General features: G+C 39.9%; 1 protein-coding gene and 1 non-coding gene across 3 annotated transcripts in view; one reads left to right on the forward strand and one right to left on the reverse strand.

The window, feature by feature from the left end:
- Positions 1-2,452: 2,452 nt before the first annotated feature.
- The window catches only part of TLK1 (tousled like kinase 1), a 161,161-nt gene continuing 141,451 nt past the window's right edge, over positions 2,453-22,162 (forward strand). For both annotated transcript variants that reach the window (XM_032293002.1, XM_032293003.1), the window contains exon 1: positions 2,453-3,096. In XM_032293002.1, coding sequence (XP_032148893.1) covers positions 2,958-3,096 — 139 coding nt within the window. In that variant the 5' untranslated portion in view covers positions 2,453-2,957. The remainder of the gene's footprint in view (positions 3,097-22,162) is intronic.
- Positions 17,096-17,194, reverse strand: LOC116561291. Its single transcript, XR_004273381.1, has one exon. It is a non-coding gene; the product is annotated as a small nucleolar RNA U13 (small nucleolar RNA).

The raw sequence follows: 22,162 nt of genomic DNA on the forward strand, positions 1-22,162 counted from the left end.
TTGAAAACTTGAAGCTCTAGAGAAGGTTGGGAGAAAGGTAACCTACCATCATCAAATCTTTTTGGTTGGGCTTTGTTTACCATTTTTGAGAGGAACTGAGCTCTGTAGTCTCAGAATTGGTAGGAGCTTTAAAAATCACCCAGTGACTCTAACCTCTTCCTCATAGATGAGGAAATTGAATCAAGTTACCTGCTGAGACTAATACTCAGGTCTCTTAACTTCCTTCCTGTCCCATGTTCTTTTCACTGTAATCTGCTGACTAAGCTTTTGCTTAAAAATACAGAAAGAGCATACATTTATCAACATGTCATTACAGAAACTCTGCTTCCCCTTACAGTGCATGTACTTAGGTATAAATGGCAAGACCCTGGGTATGCATCCAAGGGAAAGGAAAGCCTACGTCCACAGAAAGATTTGAATGTGAATGTTCTTAGCAGCATTATTCATAATGGCCAAAAAGTGAAAATAATGCAAATGTCCATCAATAGTTTAATAGATAACCAAGTGTGGTATACTCATTGAGTGCAATTTTACTTAAAAACAAAGAAACACACTATTGATAATGCAACAATGTGGACGAATCTCTCAAAACAATGATGTTGCGCTAAAGAAGCCAGACAAAGCCAGGCACGGTGGCTCACGCCTGTAATCCCAGCACTTGGGGAGGCTGAGACAGGTGGATCACCTGAGGTCAGGAGTTCAAGACCAGCCTGGCTAACATGGTGAAACCCCGTCTCTACTAAAAATGCAAAATTAGCTGGCTGTAGTGGCACATGCCTCTAATCCCAGCTACTCAGGAGGCTGAGGCCGGAGAATTGTTTGAACCTGGGAGGCGGAGGCTGCAAGAGTGGAGATGGTACTCCAGCCCCAGGAAGACAGAGTGAGACTCTGCCTCAAAAAAAAAAATGTACAAACTGTATCTAAAATTTAGATACAGTTTGTACATTTATCTAAAATTCTAGAAAATAGAAAGCTACCCTATGACAGAAAGCAGGTCTGTGGTTATGGAGAATGGAAGTAGAGTGGAGGAGGAACCACAGAGTGACAGAGGAAACTTTGGAGGGTGATAGATACATTCACCGTCTTCCTTGCATAAGTGGTTTCAGGGATGTATACACATCAAAACTTATCAAATTGCACACTTCAAATATGTGCAGTTTGTCAATTATGCCTCAATGAAGCTGTGAGATGTCCCTCTTAAATTTGAAAAGCAGACATGACCAAAAACTCACTGATGTATCTAAAGCACAAGACAACACAATTGCTTCTGGAGATAACTGACAATCAAGGTTCTTTTCTAGTATGATAGTTTATCTGAACAAAACATTACTATGAGGAATGCAAAGTCATAAAAATAAAAAATAGAAATGACATTTTTGTCCCCCTGGTAATCATGCCATTTCCTTATGTCTGTGCAGTTGCTCTATATCATAATCTTGTTAGTGCTCTATTCAATTTGGTTTTCTAAAGAGAGAAATAACCTTGTATTTTTCCTGAACTAGACTGCTCTTTTATGTACAAGAAGCCCAATCCCTGGTGTGAGTGTACTTCTGTGGGTCTGTAGAAAGCTACAGTATATCTATAAATTTTAGCAAATGCTGTAATTTGTTTCGGGATTTTTGTAGTCGAGACTCAGCGGTGATACTAGAAACAGATTAGAAATTTCTAGAAACCATACCTTCTACAAGATGAACGCTGTATAGTCTTCCTAAATATGCGAATTCAGTAATCACATTTTTCATTTAGATTTTCCACTTACTATTTTAAAAGAGAATTGCTATAACATATAGTGTACAAAACCGGTAATTTTCAATTTCTTCATTAGAGATTCCTTCACTGTTTTCTAAGAAAACACGAGAAAGTTTTATTTCCCAATTCTCCCACACCCCACGTTTATTTTCATAGCTCTTTTATTCGGTCATTATTCCGAATCTGCAGACGGGAGGGGCATATAGGTTTTTCTGCACAGTAAAGAAGGGCAAGAAAGAAATAACTCTCAACTTTTCAGTTCCATTTTGAGAAACGATCACATTGAACTCCCGAGAAGTGGCAGCCGAGCGAGAGCAGCAGCATTTCTCCCGGGTTGGGTGTGGGTCAGGAGCCAGGCGCGCTTCCGCGGGAGTGGGGGAGTCAGGTGGCAGCAGCGCCGGGGCCGGAGCGGCGCGGCGGGGGCGCGCCTCCCTCCGGCAGGCGCTGGGACGCTGCCCCCGCGCACGCGAGTCCGGCAACCCTGGGCTCCCGCGCTGCGCGGCGATCCGCGGGCGCGGCAGGAGCGCCCAGGCGCCCGCGCTTCTTCCCTCGCGCGCTCGCTCCCTCCCCATGCCCCCACCCCCAGCCCTTGGCAGGTCCCTCCCCCAAGCCTGCTCCCGCGGCCGCCGCCGCCGCCGCCGCCGCCGCCGCTCCTACCGGAGGCGCAGGAGCCTCGCGATAGTGTTTGCACAGGCGGCGCGTGACGCCGCCGCCGCCTGTAACTGATGCAGAGGTTACCCCGCCGCCTCAGCCGCCACCCACCGCCCGCTGCCGCCGCCGCCGCCGCCGCCGCCTCTCGGGCGACGCCGGGGGCCGACGCACTGCAGAGGTGCCGGCAGGTTCCGCCCGCGGAAGTCTCCTCTGCCGGCGCAGCCCTTGCTCCGCCCGCGCTCCGACCCCGGCCCTGGCGGGCGCCCCCTCGACGCCTCTGCCGCCGCGCTCCTTCCCTCCGCCTCTTCTCCGGCGCGCCCGCCCGCTCCTTCGTTTCTCCCCCTTTCCCTCCTCCCCGTCCCCTCTCCTTCCCTCACCTCTTTCCTCCCCACCTCCCCTCTTCTCGGTTTCCTCCCCCATCCCCTTGAGTCTCCCCTCCCTGCCCTTGCTCTCTCGCTCGCCCTCAGCGCGGCCCCCGCCATGACGGAGGCGGGTGCCGGTGCCGTTGCCGCCGCTGCCGTCGCAGGGGGGGAGTCGGGTTCCCAGAAAGTAGCTTGATGAGTGTCCAAAGTAGCAGTGGAAGTTTGGAGGGGCCGCCATCTTGGTCCCAGCTCTCCACGTCTCCAACCCCGGGCTCGGCGGCGGCGGCCAGGTCCCTGCTGAATCACACGCCGCCATCCGGGAGGCCCAGGGAAGGTAAGCGGCAATGCGCCCCCGCCCGCTCGCCGGCCTCCACTCCCGCGCCGCGGACCCCCGCGCCCCCCGGGCTCCTCCGCCAGACCCCGGGGTGGGGGATGGTGGCGAGGTGGACGCGAGGCCGCCCGGCTCCCCGGCTTCCCGGCTCCGGGGAGGTAGTGCGCTGGTTGTGGGTGGTGGTTCGCGGGTGGCGGAGGAGACGGACGAGGGGTGCGCGCTGGTGGGGACGGGGAGAGGCGCACAGACTCGCCTGGGGTTCCTGGGAGCCAGTCCTGCGAGGGTGGGAAGCCTCCCCCCGGACGCGAGCCCCTTTCTGCTCCATTTGCCAGTGCATTCAGTACTCTTAACCTCCTGGCCTCAGGTCTCTGGTGGGTTTTCTCTCCCGCTGGAGCCTCCGTTCTCGAGCCCCCTCCCCTTCCCCGGTGCACTCCTCCCATAGAGGCGGTCCCCGTTCTGCGAGCTTTGCAGCCCGGGACCTGGAGTATGCCCCCTCGCTTGCAGGGTCTCTCCTTTGGGGAGAGACGCTGAAATTATCAAGGCAGACTTTGATCCCCTGTGGCCCCCTAGAGCAATTTGAACGACAGACTGACTCGTGGGCAGGTTTTTAAAACCGCCCCTCCAGATGGTTGCAACTTTCTCCTCTTCGCCGTTGCCTCCTGCGTGTTTGTGCGTTCTATTCTCTGCTGCAAGTTAGGCTACTGTTCTTCTCTGACAGGGTCGTGGGTTTTGTGGGAAATAGCTGCGTAAAGGTTACTGCAAACACGCACCAGATCGGTTACAATTGTTTTCTAAGTTTTCTGGCTTCTTGCAAGCAAGTGTGCTGCCACCAGATGTAGCAGTTACACAGCTTGTAGGCACCGGCGTGCTTTTGACTAAAATTTCAACTTGCTGTATTTAACTTTAAGTATACGACATAAAATAAAATTTGGGAAAAAACACATTTATGGGGGATGAATAAATGTGCATGGAGTGTCTTTTAACGCTCTTTTGTCTGGAAAACGCTTAGCGGTATTCATCCGCAATTGGTAAACGGGTTGTTCACTCCCAGTTGTCGCACACGAGGAGATTGTAGGCACATTTTCAAATAAACGTCTGGAAGTTCAACAGTCTCGTGAATGTTTTAAAGAAATCAAGAGCTTCGATTTATGTAGGAATCGGTGGGAGTACTTTATTTTGAAAATATCTGTCGATATTTACTATTCAGAGCCTTGACAATTGTTAAGTGTTTTGTGCCCTGAATCCAGTGGTTCAGGCATAGCATTCTTTGTCATTTTGTTCTTGTGAGCATGTGTGAAAGTGACAATAGGCTTAAAGATTGGCATCAATATGCTCCAGAAAATTCACGGAAAGCTTTGATTTATGGCATCCATTAAACATTCGGAATACATTGATAGACGTTTCCCCCTTTTCATCTTATCTCAACGCTGAGCTTTCATTATTAGAATATAAAAGTTTATTAAGTGACTAAAAATTTAACATATCTGGTGATTCTTTCGCTCTTAAAAATTTCTAAATGAACGGTTTAAAATGTGTTTCATAAATAGAGAAGTTCGTGCTTTTAGCATGCGTTTACTTTTGTTTGTAGTTTCATTAAGATGCTTAATGTTAGTGTTGAGTTTAAAAAGATCGTTTTATTGTTTCTTATTAAAGGCTATATTTTTTCATCAGTCATTCATTCATTCCTTTCTCGAATATTTATTGAGCCATTACTGTGAGCCAGGCCCTGAACTAAATACTGAGGACATAGTATTGAATTGTTTATCTGTTGACATCTGTTATCAGTATTGGGAATTTGGGAGACGAAACATCTAGATTGTGAGTTTCTGAGGTTACTTCAACTTAAAAACATTCTGCACTTTTCCTGATGTTTGAAAATTTGGAGGGGTTGGAATCATTTAACTAGAACTTCCAAATAACCATAATTTTTTCCAGCAGTTGAGATTACAGTGGGTTTTTATGTAACCTCAAGTAGTGAGTTTCTGTTAATTCATGAAATCATAGGACAGGCTTTTGTGAAAGTTACAGTTCACACCAAGTACCTAAATAGCTACAGGGGGACATTTCTTTTTGACCAACCAGGATGCAAGTTAAAACTATTAATGCTTTCGAGGTATTCATTTTGAAGTTTGGCACTGTGTTCTCGGATTTCACTAACGCTAACAGGAATACGAAGCCCCGACTATCAAAATGAAGATATTTCTATTGAGTGAAATCTCAATTTTTATTTTAAGAAGTGTTTAGCACCTTTTCCAGGTGTACGTGTTAGTACCTTATATAAATTGATGAAGTTTTAGAAAGCTTTTTGACTGCTAGTTACTGCTAGTAAGAACCATTAATATTAATGGAACTTGAATGTGTTGTATGTAAAAAGGAGAGAACTAAGTTAGTTTCTTGAAAAATTGAGCCAGTTTAACATATAGTAATAGAAGAATTTAAACTTCAAAGAGATACAGATGTATATGTACTTACATAAATATTCTATGTGATGAACTTCTTTTAGGCAAACAACTTTGAAAATGGGTTATTTTTAAAGATATGCCATAAGCATCTGTAAAAGTTACTAACTTATTTTAAGTTTTGACATTTGAAACCAAAAATCTAAGAATATAATCCTGTTATTTTTGATGTTGTATGTTGTGGTTTTCTTTCTCCTTTTCTTATTTCCATTATCATACTCATATAGTTTTATTACAAATAAAGTACAGCTCTATAAGATTTGGGAATCTATTAGAATATAGGAAGTTATATGATAAATATAGTGTAGATTTCTTCCCTCTGGATCCCAAAGCTTTTCCCTTATCAATCTTGAGGTTCTGTTTGAGGTGTTCAGCAGTGTAGCTCTAGATTTTCTGTTGAATCTTTTAAATCTATAATCTCCATTCATTTTGTCTTCTATAATCCTGTGATTAAGGGAGTAAGGAGTTAAAAAGGTTTTCCAGTAAAGGTCAGTTTTGCTCTGTTGAGGTCTGAGAACTTAGTGTCATATTGGCTAGATAAGCAGTTGGGTGTTTTGCATATCAGTACATGGGTACCTTGAATGGGTTATTGCTGAGAATCAGGTGATTGATTATATGGAACACTTGCAGTTTCTTTGCTGCTCCACTTTGCCAGTTATAAATAATTCGCTTAAGTTTTTTGTAAATAGTGAAAGCTTGGTCAAAAAGATGGTATGGGCCAGGTACAGTGGCTCAAGCCTGTAATCCCAGCATCTTGGGAGGCCTAGACAGGTGGATTGCTTGAGCTCAGGAATTCAAGACTAGCCTGGACAACATAGTGAAACCCCATCTCTTCAAAAAGCAGAAAAATTAGCTGGGCATCGTTCGGGAGGCTGAGTTGGGAGGATTGCATGGGCCTGGGAGGTGGAGGCTGCTGTGAGCCTAGATAGAGTCATTATGTTCCAGCCTGGGTGACAGAATGAGACACTCTCAAAAAAAAAAAAAAAATAAAATAAATGGCATAATAATACAATTACACTTAAACTTACTCTGTTTCCATGTTTGAAGCCTGCATTCCTTAGAAGAGTAAAGTATTTGACTTCAGATGATTTGGTAATGAGATGTTAAAAACGAAGGTGTACCAGATGGCCCTGTTGGCCTTTAATTTTTTGAAATCACTAGCTGGAGGAGGACAGGGTTATATGTTTAAGGATTCTAGCTCATGAATAGATATGTGACAGATGTCTCCTTTACACTGGCACATTTACATATTAGAGGAGAGAGAGAAAAGAGAGAAACCAGAATAGAGATTTGAAAATCTTATGAGAAGTAGACTATGCTTTATAGCCTTTTGGTCTCAGGGCCTCTTTACTCTCCTAAGTTATTGAGGACTCCGAAGAGATTTAAGTTTATGTGCATTATATCTATTAATATTTGCCATTTTAGAAATTAAATGACAATTTCAAATATATTTATTAATTTAAAAGTAAACTGTTGTAATTAGAATTTTTTATGAAGAATAAATATGTTATAAAACCATATCCACTAGACTAGTGGCATTGTTTTATATTTTTTGCTAATTTTTTGATTTCTGGCTTACTAGAAGATAGCTGGATTTTGTGTCTGCCTTCAGCCTGTTGTGATATTTTGATTGAGATATGTGAAAAGAACCCAGCTTCATGTAGATATATGGTTGGAAAAGGAAGGAGTGAGTATTCTTCTTTGGTATTATATCAAAATTCAACAGGTGGCTGTTTTTAAAAAAAGTAACTTGCAATGCGAAAGTACATTGTATTCCAAAAATGTCTCTAGGATCTACAGGAAGTCTGTGGAACATACATTTAGTTTAAAGAAGAGACTAACTGGTGGGAGACATGATTGCTGTCTCCAGGTGTTTAAAGAAACCTGGATTTCAGTAAATAACATTTTAAAAACCTGTTAATTTTAATAAACAGGAGTGAGAATAGATCCATTCTCCTGTTTTAGGAGGCAGACAAACAGGTGAAAATTAGGAAGACATACATTGCGTTCAGTCTAATTTTTTACAAGAGCGTTAAGAACTTTGTAATGACTAGACTTGGAATAGTGGAACAGTGGAGCAACAATGGAACTCACGACAACTAACAACAAGGGAAAGAAGTAGTTAGCTATGAGAATTTAAAGTGGAATACAGGAACATATTTTCTAAGGAGATGGAGATAAATTCTGTAGATTCTTACAATGGGTGCTATTGGATTAGTGACTTAAGGTCTCATCCAATTTAAAAATGTAAACATTCTGTGATTCTTTAAAAAAAAAATTCCTAAATATAGTTAAACTATACTTATATATTCATTAACATTTTTGAATGTTCTTTCAAGTAAGTAGTATGAAACTGTTGTTGACTTTATTACTGTTTTGCATTTTGATTGTGCTTTTCCTCTGAGGATTTTTCGGTATTTTCTGGTGTCAGCAAGATCAGTCTTCATGAAATCTTGCTAAATTCCCTGTGAAATATAATAAGCCTAAGACATTTTAGAGAACCAAATGCTGTTTATGATACAGTTTAGTAGAGTTGTAATATATTTCAGTACAGAATTTTAGAATACTATGGGGGCTGATTTTCAATTTTGTAATAGAAACTATGAGCATAGTCTATAGTTTTTTAGTTGTAATTGTTTACATGATTTCAGAAGTAATATGCTTAGGCTGGGTGTGATGGCTCACACCTGTAATTCCAGCACTTTGGGAGGCTGAGGTGGGCAGATCTGAGGTCAGGAGATTGAGACCATCCTGGCCAACATAGTGAAACCCCATCTCTACTAAAAATACAAAAATTAGCTGGGTGTGGTGGCTCGTGCTTGTAATCCCAGCTACTTGGGAGGCTGAGGCAGGAGAGTCGCTTGAACCCAGGAGGCGGAGGTTGCATTGAGCTGAGATTGAACTACATCACTCCAGCCTGGAGACAGAGTGAGACTCAATCTCAAAAAAAAAAAAAAAGTAATATGCTTAAGCATTCTAATGTTTTTAAAGCTAGAGAGTCTGAAAAGAGGAAAGAAGAAAGAAAAGTGTTTAAGTTGATCTCTTTTGAATTTAAAAATGCGTATTAAATATAACTAGGACATAAAATCAAGAATTTAAATTCTCTTTCCTAGAATTATACATATAATATTTATGATTACTTAATTCATATTTTAATTTTGCACAACACATAATGTTTTCTGTGAGTTGGATTTTTAGGTGGTGGGAATTTAAGCATAAATTCTCATAACTTTCATGAGGTCAATTTAATATTAATAAGTGTAGTAAGTAACAATACCCAGCTTGAAACCTCATGTACTTGTCGCCTTTGGATTTAAAGCTCATTTTCTATAGAAGAGCTATAGAAATCATTTAGTTTCATAAACTCCTTCATGCTTGTTAATTTTAAGAAGCAGAATAAATTACAGGAGTATTGTTATGAAGTGAGAAGCAGTATGGTATAGGGGAGAAAGTGATTGTAGTTGGAATCTGAGGGTAGTCTTTAGTTTGCTATTAACTAGCTATGTGACCTTGGGCAAGTTGCTTCTCTCTGCTTCAGTTTCGTAAACTAAGAATACAGTGCCGAAAGGGATCTTGGAAGCAATCTAGTACAAACTTCTCATTTTACAGATGAGGAAACTTAGATAATTTGCGCAGGCTTTCACTGTAAGACAGTTGGACCCAAAATTCAGTTTTCTGACTCTCAGACTCCCCCCCCCCCCCCCCCTACTTCACACCCCCTCTTATTCTGTAAAATGAGAGTATTGGATTAGAGGCTCTCAAAGGCTCTCTTCTAGCTCAAAAATATTTTCATTCCTGTGATGTTAGTCCTGATATAATTTAGTAGGGGAAAGTTTGTAGCTTTTATTTATTGGTGAAAAAAATGTTTCTTGAATAGGCAGTATAACCTTTGCAAGGCTATATTTTGTTTTCTTGAGAGAATATCATCAGGCCAGAGGTTGTGTCTCATGCCTGTAATCCCAGGTTTGGGAGGCCAAGGCGAGAGGATTGCTTGAGCCTTGGCTCAAGGAGTTTGAGACCAGCCTGACCATATCTCAAAAAAAAAAAAAACCCAAAACTGGGTATGGTGGCATATGTCTGTAGTCCTAGCTACTGGGGAGTCTGAGGTAGGAGGATCCATTGACCCCAGGAGTTCAAGACTGCAGTAATGTTAGTGAGCTATGATCATGCCACTGAACTTCAGCCTGGACAACTCAGTGAGACTCCGTCTTAAAAAAAAAAAAAGAAAAAAGCAGAAACGAAAGGAAATATCTTCATTATTACCAAAAGATATTTAAAGTTTATGAGCATGGTAAGTAGTATGATGGGTAGTCTCAAACACTCATTAATATATTAAAAATGAAAAAAATTCATACATAACAGCATGATACCCTGAAATAAGTAGGTGCTTGTTCCTCAGAAAATATTTCTGGAGTTTATTTCATCTGGCACCCCTCTGTTTGCCCCTAGTTAAGTGCCTGTGTTGTTTAGTGTCTCATAGGATTGTTTATGTTGCACCTGTGTCATGCTACTTTTGTTATAGTTTTATTTATATTGCCTACTAGACAGAAAGGTCTAGAATTCAGATGCCGTATTTTGTTCATTTCCATATTTTCAGTGCAGAGTGGGGCATCCTCTACAGAGTTGGCACTCAACTAAAAGTTTTGTCGAAGGACTGTTTCACATACATCATCTCTCTCTATATCATGGTATGCACATATTTCAGACCCAGGAAGATGCTTATCTTAGTAATTCTTAGGTGAATTATATTTTGGAGGGTGATAATGGATAATAGTAACAGAAATAGCTAGTTATTGTGTTTGTACATGTTAAGTCTTGTATCTCATAACTCTGAGATATATATAGTTGTTATTCCCATTTTCGGATGAGGCAACCGAAGTACAGAGAAGCAAAGGGATTTACCAGTGTGACTTAGAGTAGTAAATAATGGGGATTTGAACCAAGGTGGTGAATTTTAATTACTAGGATTTATTGCCTAAAATAGGAAAATTTGGTTTTTACTCTTTTTCAGTAGTTTTTCTTAAGCAAATTTTAACTTACTGATCAGTTTTCTAGGCTTATTCAGTTTACCTCCAAACTTACGTTAGCTTTTTTGGCATGAGTTTTTATATACATGTGAAGATAAGATTTAAAAAAATACAAAAAACCCTAACCAAACAACCCAATTTTGAAAGCTTTGCCCGCTATGCAAATCTTACATTTCATTTTTTTAAGATAAGTTTTGTCCCTTCATGGAAAATGTTAGAGATACATCAGTGAAACATTTTATTTCCATGTTAGATAATCTAATTTGTAATTCCATTTATCTTAATATTTTGGCCTCATAAGCCCACTGGAGCCATAACAAGTAAATATTAGAATTTGAACACTTTCAGTCCTGGAGCAGTGTATTTATTGTGGAGGCTTTATAACATGATGGACAAGGCTTTAAACTAAATTATAATGCTTTAGTGGCAGGTCTTTGTTAATAGGATTCAGTATGGGAAGGGGGAAGAGGCTTGATGTGCAGTCTAGCTAATCTGTAAAAAAGTGTTTTAAAAAATAAGTTTTAATTCTTTGATTGCTTCCAACAGCAACAACAACAACAAAACCTTTGGTAACATGTATTATATAGCAAATCTCATTGAGAGACAGGATTTCAATGGATTGATAGGAATTCATCAGTCCTGAAGTGGAAAGATAATGCAGAGCAGAGCAGATCCGGGTGGTAGGTTGTCAAACTTGAATTAAATTTTTCCAATGTGGCTTCATCATTTAGGTCTGAAATTTTAGGAATTTCAAGAAGGCAATTTAACCTATATTTAAGTAAAAGTGATTATATTCTATATAGATTCATTAGCCAAATATAAATGTTTTGGGGGATGACTTAATGTTTTTTCCTCATCATCTATGAGGATTGTTAAGAATTGGTTATACTCATAAATTTGTGCCTTTTCTTGAAAACTAATTAGCTGGAGGAAATAAACTACTAGGTTTAAATTCTGCTGTTAATATGATACCTTATGTGACTTCATGATTCCCCACTAGACACTTAAGTAAGTGCTACCTATCTGAGGATGAATGCATCTGGGGAAGATCAGAGGCTAATCATATTCATCTTGTCTCCTGAAACCAGAGACATGTTTTAGTGTTTTTTTCCTTTTTTGATAAATACTGTATATTTGCATCATACAAAAATATAAATTTTCCCTTTCCTTGCAGATTTCTTTTAAATATCTGTGTAATTATATAGTTTAGCTCAACTTTGTATACTACTCTGTTGCTTATTTCATTTACTTAAAGATACACATATTAATGCTGGATACTATTCTGGGCATTTGTAAATAGCAACTCATTTGCTTCTCCTAACAATCGTCTAATCCTGTTATTATCCCTACTTTACAGATGAGGAAATTGAGGCATAGAGAAGTAATGTACCTGAGGGCTGGGCACGGTGGCTCATGCCTGTAATCCGAGCATTTAGGGGGCTGAGGTGGGCAGATGGCATGAGCATAGGAGTTTGAGACCAGCCTGGACAACATGGTGAAACTGTCTCTACAAAAATACATAAAAATTAGCCAGGTGTGGTGGTGCATGCCTGTAGTTGTAGCTAGTTGGGAATCTCAGGTGGATGGCCTGAGCCCAGGAGGTTGAGGCTGCAGTGAGCCATGATTACACCACTATACTCCAGCCAGGACAACAGAGTGAGACCCTGTTGACAGACCCTGTCAAAAAAAAAAAAAAAAAAAGTAATGTACCCAGGAACACATAGAGAATATTTAGCAAAGCCATGACTCAGACTGGGCTGAGTGCATGCTCTTAACAGTTACACTACTCTGTTAGTGTTATTTTCTTGAATGGATGTGCTATAATTGGTTAAATGTTCTTATTCAGGTAGGATATTAGTCACGAATCTTTTGGTTATACGTGATAACAGCTTAACACAACTTTGTTGAGTTAAAAAGTGAATGTATTGGTTCATATACTGGGAATTGTATGTGAAGGATGATCGAATGGCTTTGGAAACAAGCTAGATTCAAGATTACAAGTAACATTCATTGAGTTTCTTTGTCTCCTTTCTGGGTTTTTCTAGCCTCTTGCTTCTGGAGCCCCAGACATACACCTTTAGCGTAGCAACCACACTTGAAAGACAGCTTCTCTTTCCTGATGTCCACATGTTAGTTCTGGGCTGTTGGTAATCAATTCTGATTGTCAGTTCCTGGGAGATGGGCTACAGCAATGGGAGCCACTATGGCTGTGGTTAGGGTGAGTTGGGGAACCCACAGAAAGCCATGATTGACAGTCACCTTAAGACGACATGAATTGGATGAGGTGTAGTTTTCCTGAGGAAGGGATGATGGTGAGCAAAAAACTCTAGTGAGTAATTTAGGTTATATCTTTTTAATTTTAATTTTATTACTGTCATAGATAATGACACAGTAACTGAGTAAAAGCCTCTTTTTAAAAATATTAGATTTTCAGTGATGGAATTATCAGAGCAGAATATAAAACAATTTTAGGATTTTTGACAAATGTTGCCAAATTATTTTTTTGAAGGAGGTACTTCAAAAAAGGTACTTAGCTCATATACCAACAGCAGTGCATGAGATGAGCATGTACTTTTGAACCAGGTAGGGTTCAACTCATCCTGGAAATACTCTACTGGGCTTAAATATTAACACATGCTTTGCATTTAATCATAGGGTTGCAAACTTGATACTGAGCAAGTATCTAATGCAGTTTATCAAATGTTTCATTATATTTTCTCTGGCTATTTTTTATTCTCATTTTTTTAAAAATTTTGAGACGGAGTCTCGCTCTGTCGCCAGGCTGGAGTGCAATGGCCTGATCTTGGCTTACTGCAACCCCCGCCTCCTGGGTTAAAGTGATTCTCCTGCCTCAGCCTCCCAAGTAGCTGGGACTACAGGCATGCGCCATCACGCCCAGCTCGTTTTTGTATTTTCAGTAGAGATGGGGTTTCACCCTGTTGGCCAGTATGATCTTGATCTACTGACCTTGTGATCTCCTGACTTTGTGATCTGCCTGCCTTGGCCTACCAAAGTGCTAGGATTACAGGCTTGAGCCACCATGCCCAGCCTTATTCTCATTATTTAAAAATTTTTATTATATAGTATTTTTTCCTTCTTCCTTCCCTTGCTCCCTTTTCTTCCCTTCCCCTCTGGGACTTCATCAGGCTCACTGCAGCCTCCAACTCCTAGGCTCAAGCATACCCTTTCATCTCAGCCTCCCAAGTAGCTGGGACTACAGGTGCACACCACCACACCCTGCTAATTTTTAAAGTTTTTGTAGAGAGAGGTCTCCCTATGTTGCCCAGGCTGGTCTTTAACTCCTGGGCTCAACCACTCCTCCTGCCTCAGCCTCCCAAAGTGTTGGGATTACAGGCATGAGCCATTGTGCCCAGTCTATTGTATAGTTTTAAACAACAAAACCGAAAGGCTAATAAATGGTACCCCTCTGCAAACTCCTGCCCCTCCTATATTGTTACTCCCAGTGTCTCCTACTTCTCTGACCTAGTTCACAGCATTATACTTACTTTTTGGATGTTGGTAGCATGTGTAAAATACATTATTACATAGGAAATTAATATAGCATAATAATTCCAAGAGTTTTGCCACTTAATTATACTAAGCTACTTAACCTTTCAATACCTTATCTGTAGATTTTGTTTTTGATAGGGTGGGATGGTAATAGCAACTACCTCACAAGGTGGTGAAATTAAATGAGAAATGTATGGCACCTTAACAACTCACTATGGTTTTTTTCATTTCTTTCTCTTCTTTTTCTCCGGCTGCTGCTTTCCCGCCACTTTTTTTTTTTTTTTTTTAAGAGACAGGGTCTTGCTGTGTTGTCCAGGCTAGTGAGAAATACAATTTATTTACTCCCAGTAAGTCAAATCTTAGAAATGTAAATAAAATAATTCAAAGGATTAAAAATGACTATATGCATAATATTTACCACAGTACTATATAGTGAGAAGAAATGAGGCCAACAGCTATGATTAAGTTTTGAGATATACATATCAAAACTTAATGTGTAGACTTTTTTTTTTTTTTTTTTTTTTTTTTTAAGAAGAGAGAGTCTCTCCCTGTCAGCCAGTCTGGAGTCCAGTGGCACGATCCTGGCTTACTGCAACCTCTGCCTCCAGGGTTCAAGCAATTCTTACACCTTAGCCTCCTGAGTAGCTGGAACTATAGGGTGCGCCATCACGCCCAGCTAATTTTTGTATTTTTGGTAGGGAGGAGTTTCACCATGTTGGTCAGGCTGGTTTTGAACTCCTGACTTCAGGTGATCTGCCTGCCTTGGCCTACCAAAGTGCTGGGATTCTGCACGTGAGCCACCTCTCCCAGACTTGTGTATACACTCACTTAAAAAATAATTAGGAAAACTCTGCAATATGGGAACATGTACAAATGATGGAACATCGCCTAAAAGTTACTTTTGAATGACTCCATAATATTAGCTTGTTTTTTGTTTCGCCTTTCTCTCAAAAGAAAAAATTTGCCACCAAGAGCAACAGTGGCAAATAATATGCCTAAAGTGACACAGATAAGTGATTAAAAAAAAGGATGCCAACCCAAGTCCACACCCCTAATCCCTATACCACACTGCCTGTATTCCCGCTAGTAAACACATTATTAGGCACCTAGTGCACATAAACCACTCTCTCTCCTTGGTATTAATAACACAAAAAACACGATATAGGCCCCTTTTAAAATTTGCAATATAGTGCTTTAAAAGTACAGGACTGCATACCAAGATAAAGTGTAAACACTAGCTAATCCAAATGTATTGCTTGCCGGCTTAAATAGTACAACCATGTCTCATACATGTGATCAATTCTCACGCCACAGAAAATTACAGGAACTAAAATGATGAAAGCAGCAATTTAGGATGTCATTTGAAATTTACATTTGTGAGATACAATTCTTTAACAGGCCAGAGAAACAAACGATCTAAGTCAAGCATGCTCTGGCTATAAAGAACATTTATTTGGGTGGTACTTGTTCCCTTTTCTTTGCCACGTAAACGGAGAGGAAAACGTTTAAATTCTTTTTTTTTTCATTCAAGAATTTTCTTCCTAGACCAGTAAACATTTAAATTCTGAAGTATCATTATATCCACACATAATAGTAATAGTTGAAACATAAGCCAGTTACAATGGTGCATGCCTGTAGTCCCAGCTACTTGGGAGGCTGAGGCAGGAGGATCATTTGAGCCCAGAAGTTCAAGGCTGTACTGTGCTATGATCACAAGCATGAATTGCTTTTTTTTTTTTTTTTTTTAAACATTTCTAAGGTTTGGCTTACTGGGCAAAGGGGGTATTTTTATGTCATTCAATCTATATTGTCACTGTTGTTTTCTAAATGGGATAAGTAGGATTTTAGTGTATTATTATACGCAGATGAATCAATTGTCAGAGTTGTAGTCTTATAGAAACCTTATTGGCATAGTTTGTTCATTCAGCAAGTATTTGTGGACCTGGAGCCTCATAATGAGGAAACAAGGATACATAAGATGAAGTTAGTTCTTGCCTTCTAGGAGCTTGGTCACAGTCTAGTAAGGAAGGATAATTTCTAACATTTAATTTATACTTTTGAAGAACACCTTGTGGGTTAGATAAAACAAACCAAGTTACCAGCTTTCAACTTCCAAGATAAGCTGTATCAAGGTGTTATATTCATTGGCCATTTGGCTGCTAGAAATTAACTTAAGCAAAACAGATTTATTAGTAGTAGAAGCTTATAGAGCTGGGTATCCCTTAGAATCCAGTAAGGCCTTAAGGAGACTGAAGTAGAAACTGGAAATTCAGGAACCACAGTAGCATTGTTCTCTTGTGGATCATTGAGCAATTGTTTCCAGTGCTGCAAAATAAAGTTTTCTAAAAAGGAGAAGTGGGAAGCAAGGAAATTGTATTTCTGTCACAGAGGTTATGAGCAAAGTACTCCCTAGAGAAGGGAGTTATACAGTTTTCTTCCAGTTTAACTGCTCTTAAATGGTATCTTGTTTCAGTTGGTATGTCTTTTTTTTTTTTTTTGTAGAGATGGGGTTTCACCATGTTGACCAGGATGGTCTCGATCTCTTGACCTGGTGATCCACCCGCCTCGGCCTCCCAAAGTGCTGGGATTATAGGCATGAGCCACCACGCCAGGTTTTTTTTTTTTTATTTATTTTTAATAGAGATGGGGTGTCACCATGTTGGCCAGGCTGGTCTCAAACTCCTGACCTCAGGTGATCTACCCATCTCGGCCTCCCAAAGTGCTGGGATTACAGGTGTGAGCCATCATGCCCAGCCAGTTGGTATGTCTTGATTGGTAGTGAGATTGAACTTAATATTTGTGTCAAAAGCCCAAAGCCAATTTTTCTTGACATCTGTGTCTTAAGAGAATATATGATACTGATGTTAATTCTTGTTACATATGATGAACTATTTCTGTCATCATGCTTTTTCTTTTATATATTTGAATATTTTCCATTGTATAAAGTTTGATGCTTTTATTGAATTCAGTACCACTTTTTCTTTGCATTTTATTTATCTATTTTCTTGTCAGACAGGTAATATGCCGATGTCATAACAAGGTGTGAGAGAGGCACATCTCACATGTGTGAGCACCAGTCATCAGACTTAGGAACTACAAAAGGATCACATTCTTTTTTTTTGGGACAGAGTCTCACTTTGTAGCCCAGGCTGGAGTGCAGTGGCATGGTCTTGGCTCACTGCAACCTCCGCCTCCCGGGTTCAAGTGATTCTCCTGCCTCAGCCTCCCAAGTAGCTGGGAATACAGGCGCCTGTGACCATGCTCAGCTAATTTTTGTATTTTTAGTAGAGATGGGGTTTCACTATGTTGGCCAGGCTGGTCTTGAACTCCTGACTTTGTGATCCTTCTGCCTCGGCCTCCCAAAGTGCTGGGATTACAGGTGTGAGCCACTGCACCCCGCCTGGATCACATTCTTATGTTGCTTTGTTCTGTTTTGTTTTTAGAGACGGAGTCTCACTCTGTTGTCCTGGCTGAAGTAGAGTGGTGCAATCATAGCTCACTGCAGCCTGAAACTCCTGGGCTCAAGTGATCCTCCCACCTCTGCCTCCTGAAAAGCTAGGACTACAGGCACACTTCATCATGCCTGGCTTTTTATGATACTTTAATGTGTATAAGTCTTTAAAAGTTATTGCCCTCTGAAGTTCAAGTACTCTAATTTTAGTGTAATTCTACTGATTTTATTTCTAAGTTTTGTATGGTGTTTTATCTTTCATATGGAAGCATAACACATACAGAAAAGGCGCACAAAGTAGTGCTCAGTAAGTTACTATAAACTCTGACCTGTGTAACTACCACTGAGACGAGAAATAGAATATTGCCAGCACTTCAAAAACTCTCTTTCCCTATCAGTCACTACCTTCTCCATGGTCCCCAGAGTAACCATTATTTTGACTTAGTTATGCCTGTTTTTGAGTTTTATATAAATGGATCCACACAGTGTATATTTGTGTCTAGCTGCTTTTGTCCCACATAATGTTTGTAAGATTCATCCACTTATTTCCTGAAACTAATTTAATTTTCATTGCATTATGATATTACTTTGTGTGAATGTACTACATTTTATACTTTGTTGATTGACATTTGGATTGTTTACACTTGACAAAATATTAACGATGCTATTAAGAACATGTTTATACTTGTCTCTTCATACATTATGTTTGTTGAGTATATACCTAACAGTAAATTTACTGGGTAATAGGTTATGTGTGTCCGCCGTTAGTGGATGTTGCTAATTTTTCAAAGCGGTTCTACAAGTTTACATTCTCACAGTGTATGACATTTTCCATTGTTTAACATCCCTATAATTCGAATTGTCAGTATTCATTTTAGCTACTTTGATTGATGTGAGATGATCCCCCCCCCCCCCCCGCCCCTCGCCTTTGAGATGGTGTCTCTGTCGCAGTGGCTTGATCTCAGCTCACTGCAACCTCCGCCTTCTGGATTCAAAAGATTCTCCTGCATCACCCTCCCCATTAGCTGGGACTACAGGCTTGCATCATCACGTGAGCCTGGCTAATTTTTGTATTTTTGGTAGAGATGGGACTTCACCTTGCTGGCCAGGCTAGTCTTGAATTTCTGGTCTCAAGTGATCTGCCCACCTCGGCCTCCCAGAGTGCTGGGATTATTAGGTATGAGCCACCGTGCCTGGCTGTGAGATGGAATCTCTTTGTGGTTTTTCTTTTCATTTACCTGATGACTAAGGATGTTTAACACTTTTTAAATAAAGTTTATTGGCCTTTTGGTTATCCTTTGTGAAGTGCTTGTTCAAATCTTTTGCTGATTTGTCTTTTGTATTTGTCTTTTAAAAACCATGTTTGAAGGCATTCTTTTTGTATTTTGGATGAGAAGTCTTATTTTTTTATTAAAACTTTCCCCCCTATTCTGTGGTCTGCTTTTGTCTTCTCTTTATGGTATGTAAGAAACCTTTTTTTATCTCAAGTTCATAAAAATGTTTTCCTGTGTTTTCTCTTTTTATTAAAAAGACATTGTAGCTGTAAATTTCCCTCTAAGCACTGATTTAGTTCATTTCATAAGGTTTGATATGTTGTGTTTTGTTTTTATTCATCCCAAGTATATTCTAATTTTTCTTTTTATTTCTTTTGACTCGTTTAGGAATATGTTAATTTCTACATATTTGTGAGTTTCAAAAATTTTTTTTTTCTGTTATTGAGTTCTAATTTAATTCTATTGTGGTCAGAGAATATACTTTGTATCCTTTCAGTCCTTTTTAATTTGTCGATGTTTGTTTTATGGTTTAGCATAGATAGTCTATCCTGGAGAATGTTCCATGTGTGGTTTTTTAGAAAAATGTCTATTGTGTTATTGGGCAGAATGTTCTCTAGATGTTTGTTCCATCTAGTTGATTGATTGATTCTATTTCCTTACTGATCTTCTGCCTAGTTGTTCTATTCATTATTCAAAGTGGGGTATTTAACTCTCCCAACTATTGTTGTTGGCCTGTCTATTTCTTCCTTTAATTCTGTCAGATTTGCTTCATGTAATTTGGGACTCTGTCATAAAGTACATATGATTATAATTATTATATCTTCCTAATAAGTTGACCCTTAATTGTTTTAAAATGTTTCTCTTTACCTCTCAAGATATAAAACAGTTCTTAAAAGTTATTAGTATATTCATTCCAGCTCTTTTGCATGGTATGTTTTTTTCCACCTGTTTACTCTTATCCTGTCCTGTTTGTATTTTTGAATCTAAAGTATGTCTTGAGTAGACAGTATTTAATTGGATCTGATTCTTTTAAAATCCAATCTGGTAATCTCTGCCTTTATTTATTTATTTATTTATTTTTTTTTTTTTTTGGGACAGAGTTTCGCTCTTGTTACCCAGGCTGGGGTGCAATGGCGTGATCTCGGCTCACCGCAACCTCCGCCTCCTGGGTTCAGGCAATTCTCCTGCCTCAGCCTCCTGAGTAGCTGGGAGTACAGGCACGCACCACCATGCCCAGCTAATTTTTTGTAGTTTTAGTAGAGACGGGGTTTCACCGTGTTGACCAAGATGGTCTCGATCTCTTGACCTCGTGATCCACCCGCCTCGGCCTCCCAAAGTGCTGGGATTACAGGCTTGAGCCACCGCGCCCGGCATCTCTGCCTCTTGAGTGTATTATTTAATCCATTTACATTTGGTGTCATTGATAGGGTTGGATTTGTCTGTCATTTTTCTTTTTTGTTTTCTATATGTCTCATTTCTCTTTTGTCCTCTTTCCCTCCTCTACTACTTTTGCATTACATGAATATTTCCCAGTGTAACATTTTAATTTCTTTAATCATTTTAAAACTGTATTTGAATTATTAGTGATTACTGTATGGTTTACATATATATATCTTAGCTTATTAGAGTCTACTTCATAGTTACATTAATTCCAGCGATATACAGAAACTTTAGTCCTGCGTAGCTCTATTCCATCCTCCTTATTTATTTATTTATTTTGAGACAGAGTGTCACTCTGTCACCCAGTCTGGAGTGCAGTGGTGTGATCTCAGCTCACCACAACCCCCACCTCCTGGGTTTAACCAAGCCTCAGCCTCCCGAGTAACTGAGACTACAGACATGTGCCACCACGCCTAACTAATTTTTTGTATTTTAGTAGAGATGGGGTTTCACCATGTTGACTGGGCTGGTGTTGAATTCCTGACCTTACCTCAAGTGATCCTTCCACCTTGGCCTCCCAAAGTACTGGGATTACAGGTATAAGCCACCGTGCCCAGCCTATCCTCTCTTTTTTTTTATTATGCTTATTGCTATATGTGACAGACCTCAAAATACGTTGTTACTTTTTTTAAATACAATTTTATATTTTTTGATGAAACTGAGATAAGGAAGATACATACATTTTATAGTTTGTTGTACTGACTTGTCTCTTCATTTTATTTACCATTTGATACAATTTCCTTACTTCAGTAAAGTTTGTCACTACTGACCCCTTTGTCCCTTTGTGTGCGTGCTTCCTCCCTCCCCTCCCCTCCCCTTCCCCCTCCCCTTCCCCCTCTCTTTCCCCCTCTCTTTCCCTTCCCTCCCCTTCCCCCCCCTTGCCCTTCCCCTTCCCCTTCCCGCTTCCCTTTCCCCTTCCCTTTCCTTTCTGAGACAGTCTTGCTGTGTTGCTCAGGCTGGAGTGCAGTGTCACCATCTTGGCTCGCTGCAACTTCTGCCTCCTGAGTTAAAGCAATTCCTCATGCCTCAGCCCCCCCAGTAGCTGGAATTATAGGTGTGAGCCACCATGCTTGACCCTGATGTCTAATTTGACTCCATGGTAGTAAGATTTAAATTCATAAGACTCCAGTTCTTGAACATTTGAGACTTGCTTTATGGTTCAACATATAGTCTTTTTGGGCAAATATTTCTTGTCTACAACAATAATAAAATATTTGTAGGCTACAGTTGTTAGATGTGGTGTAATATGTTCTATCACGTTTCTTTTTCAAGTTGTTACTGCTTTTGCATTTGTTTGCTCCTACTTAGACAAAGATTTGTTAAAATATCCCCAAATGATTATAAAATTTGTCTGTTTCTCTGTTTAATTTCTGTCAGTTTCTGTTTTATATATTTTGATTATGTTACAAGTGCTGAGAAGTCAAGGATTTTTTAAATCTACCTGGTAAATGAAACTTTTTATTACTGTGACATGTCCCTCTTTATCTCAGGATTGCATTTTACCTTATGGTGTTCTTAATCTAGTGTTAAGACAGATACACTAACTTTCATTTGGTGTTTGCATGATATAGCTTTTTCCATTCTTTCAGCTTTTGAGTTTTAGCTATATCTTGTAAGTTGCATATATTAGTTTTTAAAAAACTAGTTTGACCATGTTTGTTCTTTAATTTGAACATTTAGTACATTTACATTTTGTATACTTACTGATATATTTAGGTTTAAAATGATACTCCTAATAAATGATTTCTGTTTATCCTGTTGGAACTTACTCATATTCTCTCTCTTTTTTTTTTTTTTTTTGAGACAGAGTTTTGCTCTTGTTACCCAGGCTGGAGTGCAATGGCGCAATCTTGGCTCACCACAACCTCCGCCTCCTGGGTTCAGGCAATTCTCCTGCCTCAGCCTCCT

Source organism: Sapajus apella, unplaced genomic scaffold (genome assembly GCF_009761245.1).
Source record: "Sapajus apella isolate SASKATOON/1434 unplaced genomic scaffold, GSC_monkey_1.0 scaffold28, whole genome shotgun sequence".
Classification (NCBI taxonomy): domain Eukaryota; kingdom Metazoa; phylum Chordata; class Mammalia; order Primates; family Cebidae; genus Sapajus; species Sapajus apella.